At 45.6% G+C, this 13152-nt stretch overlaps 2 protein-coding genes across 3 annotated transcripts in view; both read right to left on the minus strand.

The window, feature by feature from the left end:
- The window catches only part of LOC110952768 (collagen alpha-3(VI) chain), a 46536-nt gene that overhangs the window by 6022 nt on the left and 27362 nt on the right, over nucleotides 1–13152 (minus strand). The window contains exons 6-16 of one of the 2 annotated variants that reach the window (XM_051959140.1): nucleotides 4256–4867; nucleotides 3516–4127; nucleotides 2747–3340; nucleotides 2020–2631; nucleotides 1540–1871; nucleotides 955–1033; nucleotides 708–853; nucleotides 526–618; nucleotides 390–443; nucleotides 140–211; nucleotides 8–34 (exon numbers count right to left, since the gene is read on the minus strand). In XM_051959140.1, the coding sequence (XP_051815100.1) occupies nucleotides 8–34; nucleotides 140–211; nucleotides 390–443; nucleotides 526–618; nucleotides 708–853; nucleotides 955–1033; nucleotides 1540–1871; nucleotides 2020–2631; nucleotides 2747–3340; nucleotides 3516–4127; nucleotides 4256–4867 (3233 nt within the window). Of the gene's footprint in view, nucleotides 1–7; nucleotides 35–139; nucleotides 212–389; nucleotides 444–525; nucleotides 619–707; nucleotides 854–954; nucleotides 1034–1539; nucleotides 1872–2019; nucleotides 2632–2746; nucleotides 3341–3515; nucleotides 4128–4255; nucleotides 4868–13152 lie in introns of those variants that run through there. The other variant, XM_051959141.1, reaches the window with a different exon arrangement.
- LOC127537188 (collagen alpha-3(VI) chain) lies at nucleotides 6312–12309 on the minus strand. The gene is made up of 7 exons (XM_051959142.1): nucleotides 11477–12309; nucleotides 10621–11214; nucleotides 9770–10369; nucleotides 8914–9507; nucleotides 8063–8662; nucleotides 7207–7800; nucleotides 6312–6955 (listed from the first exon to the last, which is right to left on the minus strand). The coding sequence occupies exons 1-7, from the start codon at nucleotides 12099–12101 to the stop codon at nucleotides 6327–6329; spliced, it is 4236 nt and encodes a 1411-aa protein (XP_051815102.1). The 5' UTR covers nucleotides 12102–12309; the 3' UTR covers nucleotides 6312–6326.

Below are 13152 nucleotides of genomic sequence, written 5' to 3' on the forward strand. Positions count from 1 at the left end.
CTCTCACCTTTTCTCCTGAGTACCCTCGAGAGCCCTGAACAGAAGGAGAACGTTACACCATTATACTGTATAAGTACAAAACAATATTATCATTTTACAACAGCAAGTTGAATGACAAAGTTTATATCGAAGTCTTTACCTTGACACCTCTCTGTCCAGGACATCCCTGGAAACCCTGAGTTCCATTAACACCAGGAGGACCTCTCTCTCCCTGTAATTGCAGAATAGAGATTATAAAATACATTTACAAAATAGAAAAGGGATGAAATTGGACTGGAGAACAACAAAACATGGGAAACTAAAAACATTTGATATACAATTCAACATCAAGACAGTTTACAGCAAGGTCCACACTGTAAACACAGACATAACAAGATAGTAGAACTTACAGGTCCACCCTCTTCTCCAGGATGTCCTTGGCTTCCTGGTAATCCTGGACCACCCTGAAAGTTAAAACAACAAAATGTTAGCTTGTACTATTTTTTTTTTAAATTAACAGGAAAAGTGCTTTTTTTTAATTTTTACCTTAGACCCTGGATGTCCAACTGCTCCCCTGTCTCCTCTGGTGCCGGTACATTTGCATGGCACTTTACAACACTCCCTTTCTGCAATATTGTCCTATGCAACAAAATCAAACATAGTTCAAGTAATTTGTGGAAAAGATCATTTAAGGATTTATGTTTTCGATATGACTCATTAGCACTCACCAGTTCTTCCAAAAGCTCATAGTCCAAGTCCATGATATTGAGTCGTAAGGGTCTGGTGTACCTGAAGCCACGACCAAATTCTAGCAGCGAAGCCTCTTCAAATTTGGGAACCCGCTCCAGCCCAACAAGGATGAAAGCATTCACTCCTGTTGTGCAAAAGTGACCCTCATTAATTACTTCAGAACATTATATTGTTTTAATTTGTGATGCTCAGATGTTTGAGCATCACATTATATAATCTTTTTACCTGACAGCCGAAGTTCCTCAACTCGCCTTTTCATTTCAGCATATGGGGCATCAAGACCATCAGTCAAATGAATGACAACCTTCATTGGTCAAGGGGAAAAAACACAATTCAGTTTCACATTTTCTTCCATTTTACTGGGTTCCATTGTTAAGTTTAAACTAGGGATGTCTCAGTCAAGTTTGTCAGGCCCCTGTCCTCGTGACCATTTAAAATTGGATATGTGCCAATACTAGTTTTGATTCAGTCCATATTTTTAACTAAATGCTGATTAAAATACACATCTGACACAAAAACCTATAGATGATCCGATTTGCTATGTTTTGTTTCAAGAGCTACATGCTCCTAATACTGAGGATTTGCAAGTAAAGAGATAGCAATATTTACATGAAATATTAATCAAATAACGCAACTGCTGAAATTGACATGACAAGCTGTAGAGAAGTATCACTCTGGTGGAACTGCAGAATCATATCAATCAGGCCAAATTTAGATTAACATAGCAGATTCTAAAACATGCCTATAACTGTCGTTACTTCTTAGGTTTGGCTTGGGACATCTCTAGTTTTAACAGTTTCAGTAACCAACCTTGACCGTGCTGTCCTGTGTTTTGAATTTGTTGGTGTAAGCTGAGATGGTCTTGCCATTAAGGAAAAAGGGGCCTCGACTCCGCAGAGCTCTAAAAGCCTCAAACAGCTCATCAGCATTGTCTGTGAAGTCTAGCAGGACAGGCTCAGAGGCAGAATCCATTGCCAGCATGCCCACTTGGATAGAAGGAATCTGTCCAGCTGAGCAACTGATAGGTGTCATTTTGGAAATCCTGCGCAGAATGGCACCCATCTTGCTCTGGAGGTTGGTTTGAGCACTGAAGATGTTCTGGGCAGACACATCAAAGCCTACCAACACCTCTATGTTGCAGACTGTAAAATGTAAAATTGAGCATCTCTTTATTTAAAGAACAGAAGGCATCTTACAGCTTTAGAATTTGATTTCTAGTAGCAAATAAAATGTAAAATGGGTTAGCTATAAAATCTATTAACAAGAAAAGAATAATATTATTGTTCTTACTTTTAGGCACTTCTTGCACACCAACACATAGCTTCCCCTTAACTTCATCATCCAAAGTCTCTAGGATTTGTTCATTGAGCTCTGAAAGTCCCTGAAAAGTGCTTGCTCGAGCCACAGTGGTGGACTCACTTGCCAGGTTTTCCAACTCATCCTGAATGTTCCCCACTCCCACAGCAAAGATTCTCACACCTTTATTCTTCAAACCAAGGGCAGCTGTTTTACTGTCATCAGATGAGCGTCCTCCAGTTATAGCAATAAGGACCTGAGGAGTGCCCTCATCAATCCTACTGCCTTTATCTCTGGTGAAGTGAACATCCTGAACATGCCGAATGGCTGAACCAGTATTGAGTGTACGTCCACCCTTGAACTCAACTCGACCAATGGCACTTAATATGTCTTCCCTGTTCTTGTAAGTGTTGAGGAAAAATGCATCAGTCACATCTGCAGCATAATGTGCCAGGCCGATCCGTAGGTCATCTCTCTCAGTGAAGAACAGATCAATCAGGTTGGTGATAAATGACATCACTTCATTGAAGTTGTCTCGTCCCAGATTAATGGTACCATCCACCAAAAACACTATGTCAGCCTTTTTAGGTGGAGGCAGGCCCGCAGCTACAGGAGGGAAAAATAATTTTATTGAAATAGTTATCTATTGTTCAAAAAGACAGATTAAAATCAAAACATAGGCTAATTATCTGCAGTATGTTTAAATGTTTGCTTAACTTACTAGGAGGATCATAATCTGGAGTTGTAGTGATGGACCCTCTCAACCTGGCAATAAACCTTTCCTTTATAGTTTGGAGGCCAGGGAATGTAGGAACCTGAAGGACATCCTCTTGGGTGGTAGTTATTTGCCTCAGCTGTTTTGTGTCAGCCCCACCTGCTCCAATGCCAATGCAGTTCACCCGAGAGCCCTTCAGCAGAGGTCCATAGATGGAGACATCTTGAGGAGAACGTCCACCTGTGAGCACCACAAGATGCTGGGAGGCCTCTGTTGGACGAACTCCAGCAGAAGGTTTTAACTCATTCTGTATGACGTACTCGATGGCATTAGCCAGTTCTGATGACCGTCCACCCATCTGACGAAGTCTTTTGATTGCAGAGATAACAGCTGGCTTGTTGTTGTGTGAGTTCAGTGAGAACTCTGTTTTGACTCTATCAGCATACTGGACAACAGCCACACGCACTTGATCAGGCTGTACATCAAGTTGTTGAATGATGTTAAGGATGAAATCACGAATATGAGCAATCCCAGCAGGACCTGTATTGTCTGAGCCGTCAATAAGAAAGATAATGTCCTTTCTCCCAAGATCCACATTTCCTGAAAAGTAAGCACAACAAAGAGTAAGAGACTCGATTCATTTTGAAATATATTGTCAAAATAATATAGCTAAAAGCATTTTTATTGTATTTCTAGAACAGCATCAGCCGCAAAAAGTAAATGATGAAAAAGCACATAATGAAAATTATTTTTTTTATTATATAGCATGTCTTACCTCGGTCAGGAGGAACATAGCTGATATCAGCCGTCGAAATTGTTTTGACTGATTCAATGATTTGTGACTCCACTCTTGGAAGCTGTTGGAAACTGTCAACTGTATATGCAAGCTCTGGCTTTAGAGAAATCTGTTTCAATTCATCTGGGTCTGCATTCCGTGAACCAATGGCAAGAGGTGCAACCTGGTTTCTCTTAAGTTGTTCAGCTGGCGCAGATACATCATCTGCAGACTTGCCACCTGTAACTAGAATGAGGAATTGAGGCACACCGTCCTCAATGCGGCTTCCTGCTGCCCTCTGGTAGATGTTTCTGCCCACAAACTCAATCGCCTGACCAGTGTTTAGACGATTACCACCTTTGCTTCGAAGCCTCATCACAGCCTGGCGTACCTCGTTTTTGCTGGACAGTTCATTCAGGAGAAATTCTGTCTTTGGTTCATCACTGTACTGCACCACTGAAACCCGGACCTTGTCCAATCCTATATCCAAATTCTCCACAACTCTTCTTATCATGTCACGAATGGAAGGGAACTCACTACGCACCGCGCTTGTGCCATCGATAAGAAATACGACATCCCTCTTTTCTCCTCCTGCAGGCACTGGTGTGATTACTGTTGAAAAACAATACAAGCACAGTAACAAGGTGGGATTATTACTCGACATAAAGTTCCTAATAGATATACAAGACACCAATCAATACTGTAAATATTTTTAGAGAAAATTAATTAAGTCAATTTACCATCATAAGTTGGGAATTCTGGACGCATCCTGGCAATGTCATCATCTGACAGCTCAGTGAGAGTGTTGATTAAGCTTTCTTGAACTGTGTACAGGCCAGGTAGATCATCTACAGTGAAGGCAAAATTGGGCACATATGACACCACCCGCAGCTCTGTGGGGTTAACATCTCTTGTCCCAATGCTGAAAGGAAGAACTCTAGATTGTTTGAGGGAAGATGCTGCACGACTGACATCATCTGTAGAAGGGCCACTGGACACGGCAATCACAAACTGCGGTACGCCCTCTTGCTTTCTGCTACCCCGTGTTGCTGTCAATACATCCTGACTGACAAATTGCAAAGCTTGGCCCAGGTTACGTCGTCTTCCTCCTCGCTGACTCATTTCCCTGATCCCATTCAAAACTCCTTCTTTAGTTGTATGCGTGTTCAGGTACATGTCAGCCTGAGCAAAGTCACCATACTGGACCACACCAATCCGGATCTTATTCTCGCCCACATTGAGACTCTCAACCACTCGGCGGATAAACTCCTGGATGATAGCAAATTCCCGTCCAACACCATCAGATCCATCAACGAGGAAAACAACATCCTTCCGGGGGCCTTGTGACTCTGCTGCAGAAGAAAGAGAAAACACAATATTATTATTGAATTACTGTACATTTGTGTTTTTATTTCCCTGGACCAAAGCTATTTTGACTATGAATGCTTGTCATTTAGTGCAGTTATTTAAAGTTATTTTGTGGCCCTTTTGGCTCTTATTTGATAGGTCAGTGAAGAGGCAGACAGGAAAGTAGGGAGAAGAGATGGAGTCAAGGGCTGTGATCGGGAATCGACCCCAGGCCGCTGCGTTGGGAACGACAGCCCCTGTTCATGTGTTACCCGAACAACCAGTTGAGCTGTCTGTGTGCCCTATTTAGTACATTGTCTAGACATGAAATTTCAGTAAATTAATTAAAAGATTTAATGCAGAAAAGCTGACATTGTGATGATAGTGAGCATGGCATCATCAGACAAATATGCAAAATGGTTTGCAGCAGTCTGAAATTAGTGTGGAAAATGAATCTCTTCTGTACGAACATAACAGAAATTTCTGACAAAAGAGAGAATATGATTAGGATGAAAAACAACATCAGTAGAATGAATGAATGAAACGCAAAAGAAAGATTAGTCGCTTTGCAGTGGAAAGAATGCGGTTCAAGATATCCTTATGTCCTTTTGTGAGATGAGCAATGATGTTTCCTTTGTTTCAACAAAATTCATGACCATTCTTAGAATCAAGAATGTTGTTGTTTGAAGAGCCTTGATATGCAAAAGAAATTTAACTTGTCTTCTGTGAGTTTGCACTTGAAAAATTTCAAGCAGCAAAACATTTACAATACATTTCAAATGTAAAATGAAGAAAGTGGCAAAGTCATGCACAAATGTTATGATACAAGTACTGTAAGTATCATCGTCTGTTTCAGAGATTCAAAATAAAATATGACATTCGGGTTAAAAGGGACGACATCGCAAAAAAAATTACATCAAGTACCCCCAAGAGTTGTTGTTACTGTCGCTAGTGTGATGTGCCTGCCTTCCTTGCAGTGAACTGTTCCTGTTTTCTGGGCTTCAGAGAAAGAGCAATCTTGCAATTGCAGAGTGTTGTTGTTCAGAAAAAAATAATTAAATGAAATAACAAAAGGAAGTGAAGTGATGTGATAGGAAATATTAAGGAACACAAATATATAGTTGAAGTAAAAGAAAAAAGGTTTAGCTGAAACTGATAATTTGAACACCACTGTGGAAAAACAAGAATTAATCGAAACCATTTCATGATTGAAAAAATTTTTGTCACAATGTAACCAAAATTAAGATTATCCAAAAAACTCTGTTTTGGATGATATGCAAAAATGAATTGTGAAATTTCATTGGAAATGTAGTTTCCAAGACGATTATGACTGATGATGACATTTACAAAATACATGATGTAAAGAAACAAGAGCACCTGATTTTGATTGCTGTATAAAAACGTCTGTTGTCTATCACAAAAACGACTTCAAAGACACAGCAGACATTGGTCAAAATTGGTCAATTAAATGCAAGCAGTGGTTGAAAACATACCAGGAACAGCTGGTGATTCAGTTAAGATTTTAAAAACCACGGCCTCCAAAGAGGACAGAAGTTGCTGTTGGACACTGGGAAGGTCAGTGAATTGAGAGACAGACAGAGCACTACTGGGGTCGTGGGATATCGTCTGCAATTCTCTGCTGTCAGAGCCTCTGGTTCCAATTGCAAAGGTCAAGACACCCAGCTGTTTGAGAGCAGAGGCGGGTGCATCAACACTGTCAAAGGATTTCCCAGCAGTTAGCAGCACTAGGACCTGTGGCACCCCTTCCCGGCGCCTGCTTCCGGCAGAGGCCGTGAAGATGTTATCCCTCAAGTGCTGGAGAGCTGCTCCAGTGTTGAGGGGCCTTCCGCCTTTGTGCCTCAAGCCTCTGACACTGTCAAGGATCTGGCCTTTTGTCATGTACGTGTTCAGGTAGAACTGGACCTGTGCGTCTCTGCTGTACTGAACCACTGAGATACGGTCTTTGTTGTCATCCACACTGAGCGTCTCTACCACTCTTTGGACAAAGTCTCGCATGGCTGGGAATCCACTTCGGGTACCATCAGATCCATCCAGCAAGAACACCACATCCTTTCCTGCTGGCTGTCTCACCACTAGGGAGCACAAGATTTGGGACATGTTTAGGCTCGTGAATCAAAGATATCTCCTGTGAAAGTCACGTGATCAAAGCTAACCTCAACATTTGCAACTTGCTGTCCTAATGCTGGCGCCATTCTTGCCACTGACTGACCCGGACTGTGTACAATACTCTCTGATTCAGTTTAAAAACAAACACAAAGAAAAAGAAAAACTGCGCCCTGCCATGATGTTTAAAGGTGAAGAAAAAAAAGGGTCACTTTCTTACCAGTCACTGTGGGTGTCATGGGCGTGGCCCTCACAAGCACTGTGCTCATTACAGAGGAAAGCTGTTCTTGGACATTGGGGAGGTCGGTGAACTCAGACACAGATAGAGCGTAACTGGGCTCATGTGATATCTTTTGCAGCTCTCTACTGTCAGAGGTCCTAGTTCCAATGCCAATCACAAAGACGCCCTGCTGTTTGAGAGCAGAGGCTGGGGCATCTACACTGTCAGCAGACCTTCCCCCAGTTAGCAGCACCAGCATCTGCGGAACACCTTGCAGGCGTCTACTCCCGGAGGAGTTTGTAAAGACGTTGTCCCTGACGTATTGGAGGGCTGCCCCGGTGTTCAGGGGTCTTCCTCCTCTGTGTCTAAGCCCTCTGACCGAATCCACAACATCCTCTCTCTTGTTATATGTGTTGAGATAGAACTGGACCTCTGCGTCTCTGCTGTACTGGACCACAGAGACACGGTCTCGGTTTTCTCCCACACTCAGTTTTTCCACCACTCTCTCAACAAAGTCACGCATGGCAGGGAAGCCATTCCTTGTGCCATCAGAGCCATCCAGAAGGAATACGATATCCTTTTTGGCAGTGTCAACTGGGAAAAGACAGGAAGACAGCAGATCAAAACCTTGCCTTCAAACTACGCTCGCGGGCTAATTATCAACTGCTGGGCTATTTTTGCTACAGGCACCTATCCCTGCCATCTTGCACTTTGCGCAGCGGACGAGCACGCTGCCGGCCTCTCTTGAATTAATGGCACGCAGGGAGCTAAAGGATCAAGGCACAGCATTTCTTTCCCTCAGTCTAGGTGAAACAAGCCAAGTAGGGCCAGCAGGAGCCCCTGCTTGATGACGTACCAAGTACAGTTGGTGATTCTGGAGTGACGTCAATCACCACAGTCTCCACCGAGGACAGAAGTTGCTGCTGGACATTGGGAAGGTCAGTGAATTCAGACACAGACAGAGCACTACTGGGGTCGTGGGATATCGTCTGCAATTCTCTGCTGTCAGAGCCTCTGGTTCCAATTGCAAAGGTCAAGACACCCAGCTGTTTGAGAGCAGAGGCGGGTGCATCAACACTGTCAAAGGATTTCCCACCAGCTAGCAGCACTAGCACCTGTGGCACCCCTTCCAGGCGCCTGCTTCCGGCAGAGGCCGTGAAGATGTTATCCCTCAAGTGCTGGAGAGCTGCTCCAGTGTTGAGGGGCCTTCCGCCTTTGTGCCTCAAGCCTCTGACACTGTCAAGGATCTGGCCCTTTGTCATGTACGTGTTCAGGTAGAACTGGACCTGTGCGTCTCTGCTGTACTGAACCACTGAGACACGGTCTTTGTTGTCATCCACACTGAGCGTCTCTACCACTCTTTGGACAAAGTCTCGCATGGCTGGGAATCCACTTCGGGTACCATCAGATCCATCCAGCAAGAACACCACATCCTTTCCTGCTGGCTGTCTCACCACTAGGGAGCACAAGATTTGGGACATGTTTAGGCTCGTGAATCAAAGATATCTCCTGTGAAAGTCACGTGATCAAAGCTAACCTCAACATTTGCAACTTGCTGTCCTAATGCTGGCGCCATTCTTGCCACTGACTGACCCGGACTGTGTACAATACTCTCTGATTCAGTTTAAAAACAAACACAAAGAAAAAGAAAAACTGCGCCCTGCCATGATGTTTAAAGGTGAAGAAAAAAAAGGGTCACTTTCTTACCAGTCACTGTGGGTGTCATGGGCGTGGCCCTCACAAGCACTGTGCTCATTACAGAGGAAAGCTGTTCTTGGACATTGGGGAGGTCGGTGAACTCAGACACAGATAGAGCGTAACTGGGCTCATGTGATATCTTTTGCAGCTCTCTACTGTCAGAGGTCCTAGTTCCAATGCCAATCACAAAGACGCCCTGCTGTTTGAGAGCAGAGGCTGGGGCATCTACACTGTCAGCAGACCTTCCCCCAGTTAGCAGCACCAGCATCTGCGGAACACCTTGCAGGCGTCTACTCCCGGAGGAGTTTGTAAAGACGTTGTCCCTGACGTATTGGAGGGCTGCCCCGGTGTTCAGGGGTCTTCCTCCTCTGTGTCTAAGCCCTCTGACCGAATCCACAACATCCTCTCTCTTGTTATATGTGTTGAGATAGAACTGGACCTCTGCGTCTCTGCTGTACTGGACCACAGAGACACGGTCTCGGTTTTCTCCCACACTCAGTTTTTCCACCACTCTCTCAACAAAGTCACGCATGGCAGGGAAGCCATTCCTTGTGCCATCAGAGCCATCCAGAAGGAATACGATATCCTTTTTGGCAGTGTCAACTGGGAAAAGACAGGAAGACAGCAGATCAAAACCTTGCCTTCAAACTACGCTCGCGGGCTAATTATCAACTGCTGGGCTATTTTTGCTACAGGCACCTATCCCTGCCATCTTGCACTTTGCGCAGCGGACGAGCACGCTGCCGGCCTCTCTTGAATTAATGGCACGCAGGGAGCTAAAGGATCAAGGCACAGCATTTCTTTCCCTCAGTCTAGGTGAAACAAGCCAAGTAGGGCCAGCAGGAGCCCCTGCTTGATGACGTACCAAGTACAGTTGGTGATTCTGGAGTGACGTCAATCACCACAGTCTCCACCGAGGACAGAAGTTGCTGCTGGACATTGGGAAGGTCAGTGAATTCAGACACAGACAGAGCACTACTGGGGTCGTGGGATATCGTCTGCAATTCTCTGCTGTCAGAGCCTCTGGTTCCAATTGCAAAGGTCAAGACACCCAGCTGTTTGAGAGCAGAGGCGGGTGCATCAACACTGTCAAAGGATTTCCCACCAGCTAGCAGCACTAGCACCTGTGGCACCCCTTCCAGGCGCCTGCTTCCGGCAGAGGCCGTGAAGATGTTATCCCTCAAGTGCTGGAGAGCTGCTCCAGTGTTGAGGGGCCTTCCGCCTTTGTGCCTCAAGCCTCTGACACTGTCAAGGATCTGGCCCTTTGTCATGTACGTGTTCAGGTAGAACTGGACCTGTGCGTCTCTGCTGTACTGAACCACTGAGACACGGTCTTTGTTGTCATCCACACTGAGCGTCTCTACCACTCTTTGGACAAAGTCTCGCATGGCTGGGAATCCACTTCGGGTACCATCAGATCCATCCAGCAAGAACACCACATCCTTTCCTGCTGGCTGTCTCACCACTAGGGAGCACAAGATTTGGGACATGTTTAGGCTCGTGAATCAAAGATATCTCCTGTGAAAGTCACGTGATCAAAGCTAACCTCAACATTTGCAACTTGCTGTCCTAATGCTGGCGCCATTCTTGCCACTGACTGACCCGGACTGTGTACAATACTCTCTGATTCAGTTTAAAAACAAACACAAAGAAAAAGAAAAACTGCGCCCTGCCATGATGTTTAAAGGTGAAGAAAAAAAAGGGTCACTTTCTTACCAGTCACTGTGGGTGTCATGGGCGTGGCCCTCACAAGCACTGTGCTCATTACAGAGGAAAGCTGTTCTTGGACATTGGGGAGGTCGGTGAACTCAGACACAGATAGAGCGTAACTGGGCTCATGTGATATCTTTTGCAGCTCTCTACTGTCAGAGGTCCTAGTTCCAATGCCAATCACAAAGACGCCCTGCTGTTTGAGAGCAGAGGCTGGGGCATCTACACTGTCAGCAGACCTTCCCCCAGTTAGCAGCACCAGCATCTGCGGAACACCTTGCAGGCGTCTACTCCCGGAGGAGTTTGTAAAGACGTTGTCCCTGACGTATTGGAGGGCTGCCCCGGTGTTCAGGGGTCTTCCTCCTCTGTGTCTAAGCCCTCTGACCGAATCCACAACATCCTCTCTCTTGTTATATGTGTTGAGATAGAACTGGACCTCTGCGTCTCTGCTGTACTGGACCACAGAGACACGGTCTCGGTTTTCTCCCACACTCAGTTTTTCCACCACTCTCTCAACAAAGTCACGCATGGCAGGGAAGCCATTCCTTGTGCCATCAGAGCCATCCAGAAGGAATACGATATCCTTTTTGGCAGTGTCAACTGGGAAAAGACAGGAAGACAGCAGATCAAAACCTTGCCTTCAAACTACGCTCGCGGGCTAATTATCAACTGCTGGGCTATTTTTGCTACAGGCACCTATCCCTGCCATCTTGCACTTTGCGCAGCGGACGAGCACGCTGCCGGCCTCTCTTGAATTAATGGCACGCAGGGAGCTAAAGGATCAAGGCACAGCATTTCTTTCCCTCAGTCTAGGTGAAACAAGCCAAGTAGGGCCAGCAGGAGCCCCTGCTTGATGACGTACCAAGTACAGTTGGTGATTCTGGAGTGACGTCAATCACCACAGTCTCCACCGAGGACAGAAGTTGCTGCTGGACATTGGGAAGGTCAGTGAATTCAGACACAGACAGAGCACTACTGGGGTCGTGGGATATCGTCTGCAATTCTCTGCTGTCAGAGCCTCTGGTTCCAATTGCAAAGGTCAAGACACCCAGCTGTTTGAGAGCAGAGGCGGGTGCATCAACACTGTCAAAGGATTTCCCACCAGCTAGCAGCACTAGCACCTGTGGCACCCCTTCCAGGCGCCTGCTTCCGGCAGAGGCCGTGAAGATGTTATCCCTCAAGTGCTGGAGAGCTGCTCCAGTGTTGAGGGGCCTTCCGCCTTTGTGCCTCAAGCCTCTGACACTGTCAAGGATCTGGCCCTTTGTCATGTACGTGTTCAGGTAGAACTGGACCTGTGCGTCTCTGCTGTACTGAACCACTGAGACACGGTCTTTGTTGTCATCCACACTGAGCGTCTCTACCACTCTTTGGACAAAGTCTCGCATGGCTGGGAATCCACTTCGGGTACCATCAGATCCATCCAGCAAGAACACCACATCCTTTCCTGCTGGCTGTCTCACCACTAGGGAGCACAAGATTTGGGACATGTTTAGGCTCGTGAATCAAAGATATCTCCTGTGAAAGTCACGTGATCAAAGCTAACCTCAACATTTGCAACTTGCTGTCCTAATGCTGGCGCCATTCTTGCCACTGACTGACCCGGACTGTGTACAATACTCTCTGATTCAGTTTAAAAACAAACACAAAGAAAAAGAAAAACTGCGCCCTGCCATGATGTTTAAAGGTGAAGAAAAAAAAGGGTCACTTTCTTACCAGTCACTGTGGGTGTCATGGGCGTGGCCCTCACAAGCACTGTGCTCATTACAGAGGAAAGCTGTTCTTGGACATTGGGGAGGTCGGTGAACTCAGACACAGATAGAGCGTAACTGGGCTCATGTGATATCTTTTGCAGCTCTCTACTGTCAGAGGTCCTAGTTCCAATGCCAATCACAAAGACGCCCTGCTGTTTGAGAGCAGAGGCTGGGGCATCTACACTGTCAGCAGACCTTCCCCCAGTTAGCAGCACCAGCATCTGCGGAACACCTTGCAGGCGTCTACTCCCGGAGGAGTTTGTAAAGACGTTGTCCCTGACGTATTGGAGGGCTGCCCCGGTGTTCAGGGGTCTTCCTCCTCTGTGTCTAAGCCCTCTGACCGAATCCACAACATCCTCTCTCTTGTTATATGTGTTGAGATAGAACTGGACCTCTGCGTCTCTGCTGTACTGGACCACAGAGACACGGTCTCGGTTTTCTCCCACACTCAGTTTTTCCACCACTCTCTCAACAAAGTCACGCATGGCAGGGAAGCCATTCCTTGTGCCATCAGAGCCATCCAGCAAGAAAACCACATCTTTTCCTTCAGATTTTTTCAACACTAGGAAACATAAACATGTAGACACACTTATTTTTGTGAACATTCCATTCTCTAATGTTTTTGTCACAATATGTACAGTTTTGCACCATGCGGTTTGCAAAATGATAATCTTTCATTTTTCAGCTCCGGCTATGACAGTAACCACACGGTCTGTATAATACATTCTCAATTGTTGGACACAGATTCTTTTTTGTGTGTGTACCTACGTCTTTCTCTTTTGTCACA

The sequence above is a fragment of the Acanthochromis polyacanthus genome, chromosome 14 (assembly GCF_021347895.1).
Source record: "Acanthochromis polyacanthus isolate Apoly-LR-REF ecotype Palm Island chromosome 14, KAUST_Apoly_ChrSc, whole genome shotgun sequence".
Lineage (NCBI taxonomy): Eukaryota > Metazoa > Chordata > Actinopteri > Pomacentridae > Acanthochromis > Acanthochromis polyacanthus.

Excerpts from the sequence above, each read along its gene's own strand:
- LOC127537188 (XM_051959142.1), bottom strand. The coding sequence starts at position 12,101 with ATGTCCCAAATCTTGTGCTCCCTAGTGGTGAGACAGCCAGCAGGAAAG. Across the intron at positions 11,215-11,476 it reads AGAATCACCAACTGTACTTG|TTGACACTGCCAAAAAGGAT; the intron begins GTACGTCATCAA and ends GTCTTTTCCCAG. Across the intron at positions 7,801-8,062 it reads AGAATCACCAACTGTACTTG|TTGACACTGCCAAAAAGGAT; the intron begins GTACGTCATCAA and ends GTCTTTTCCCAG.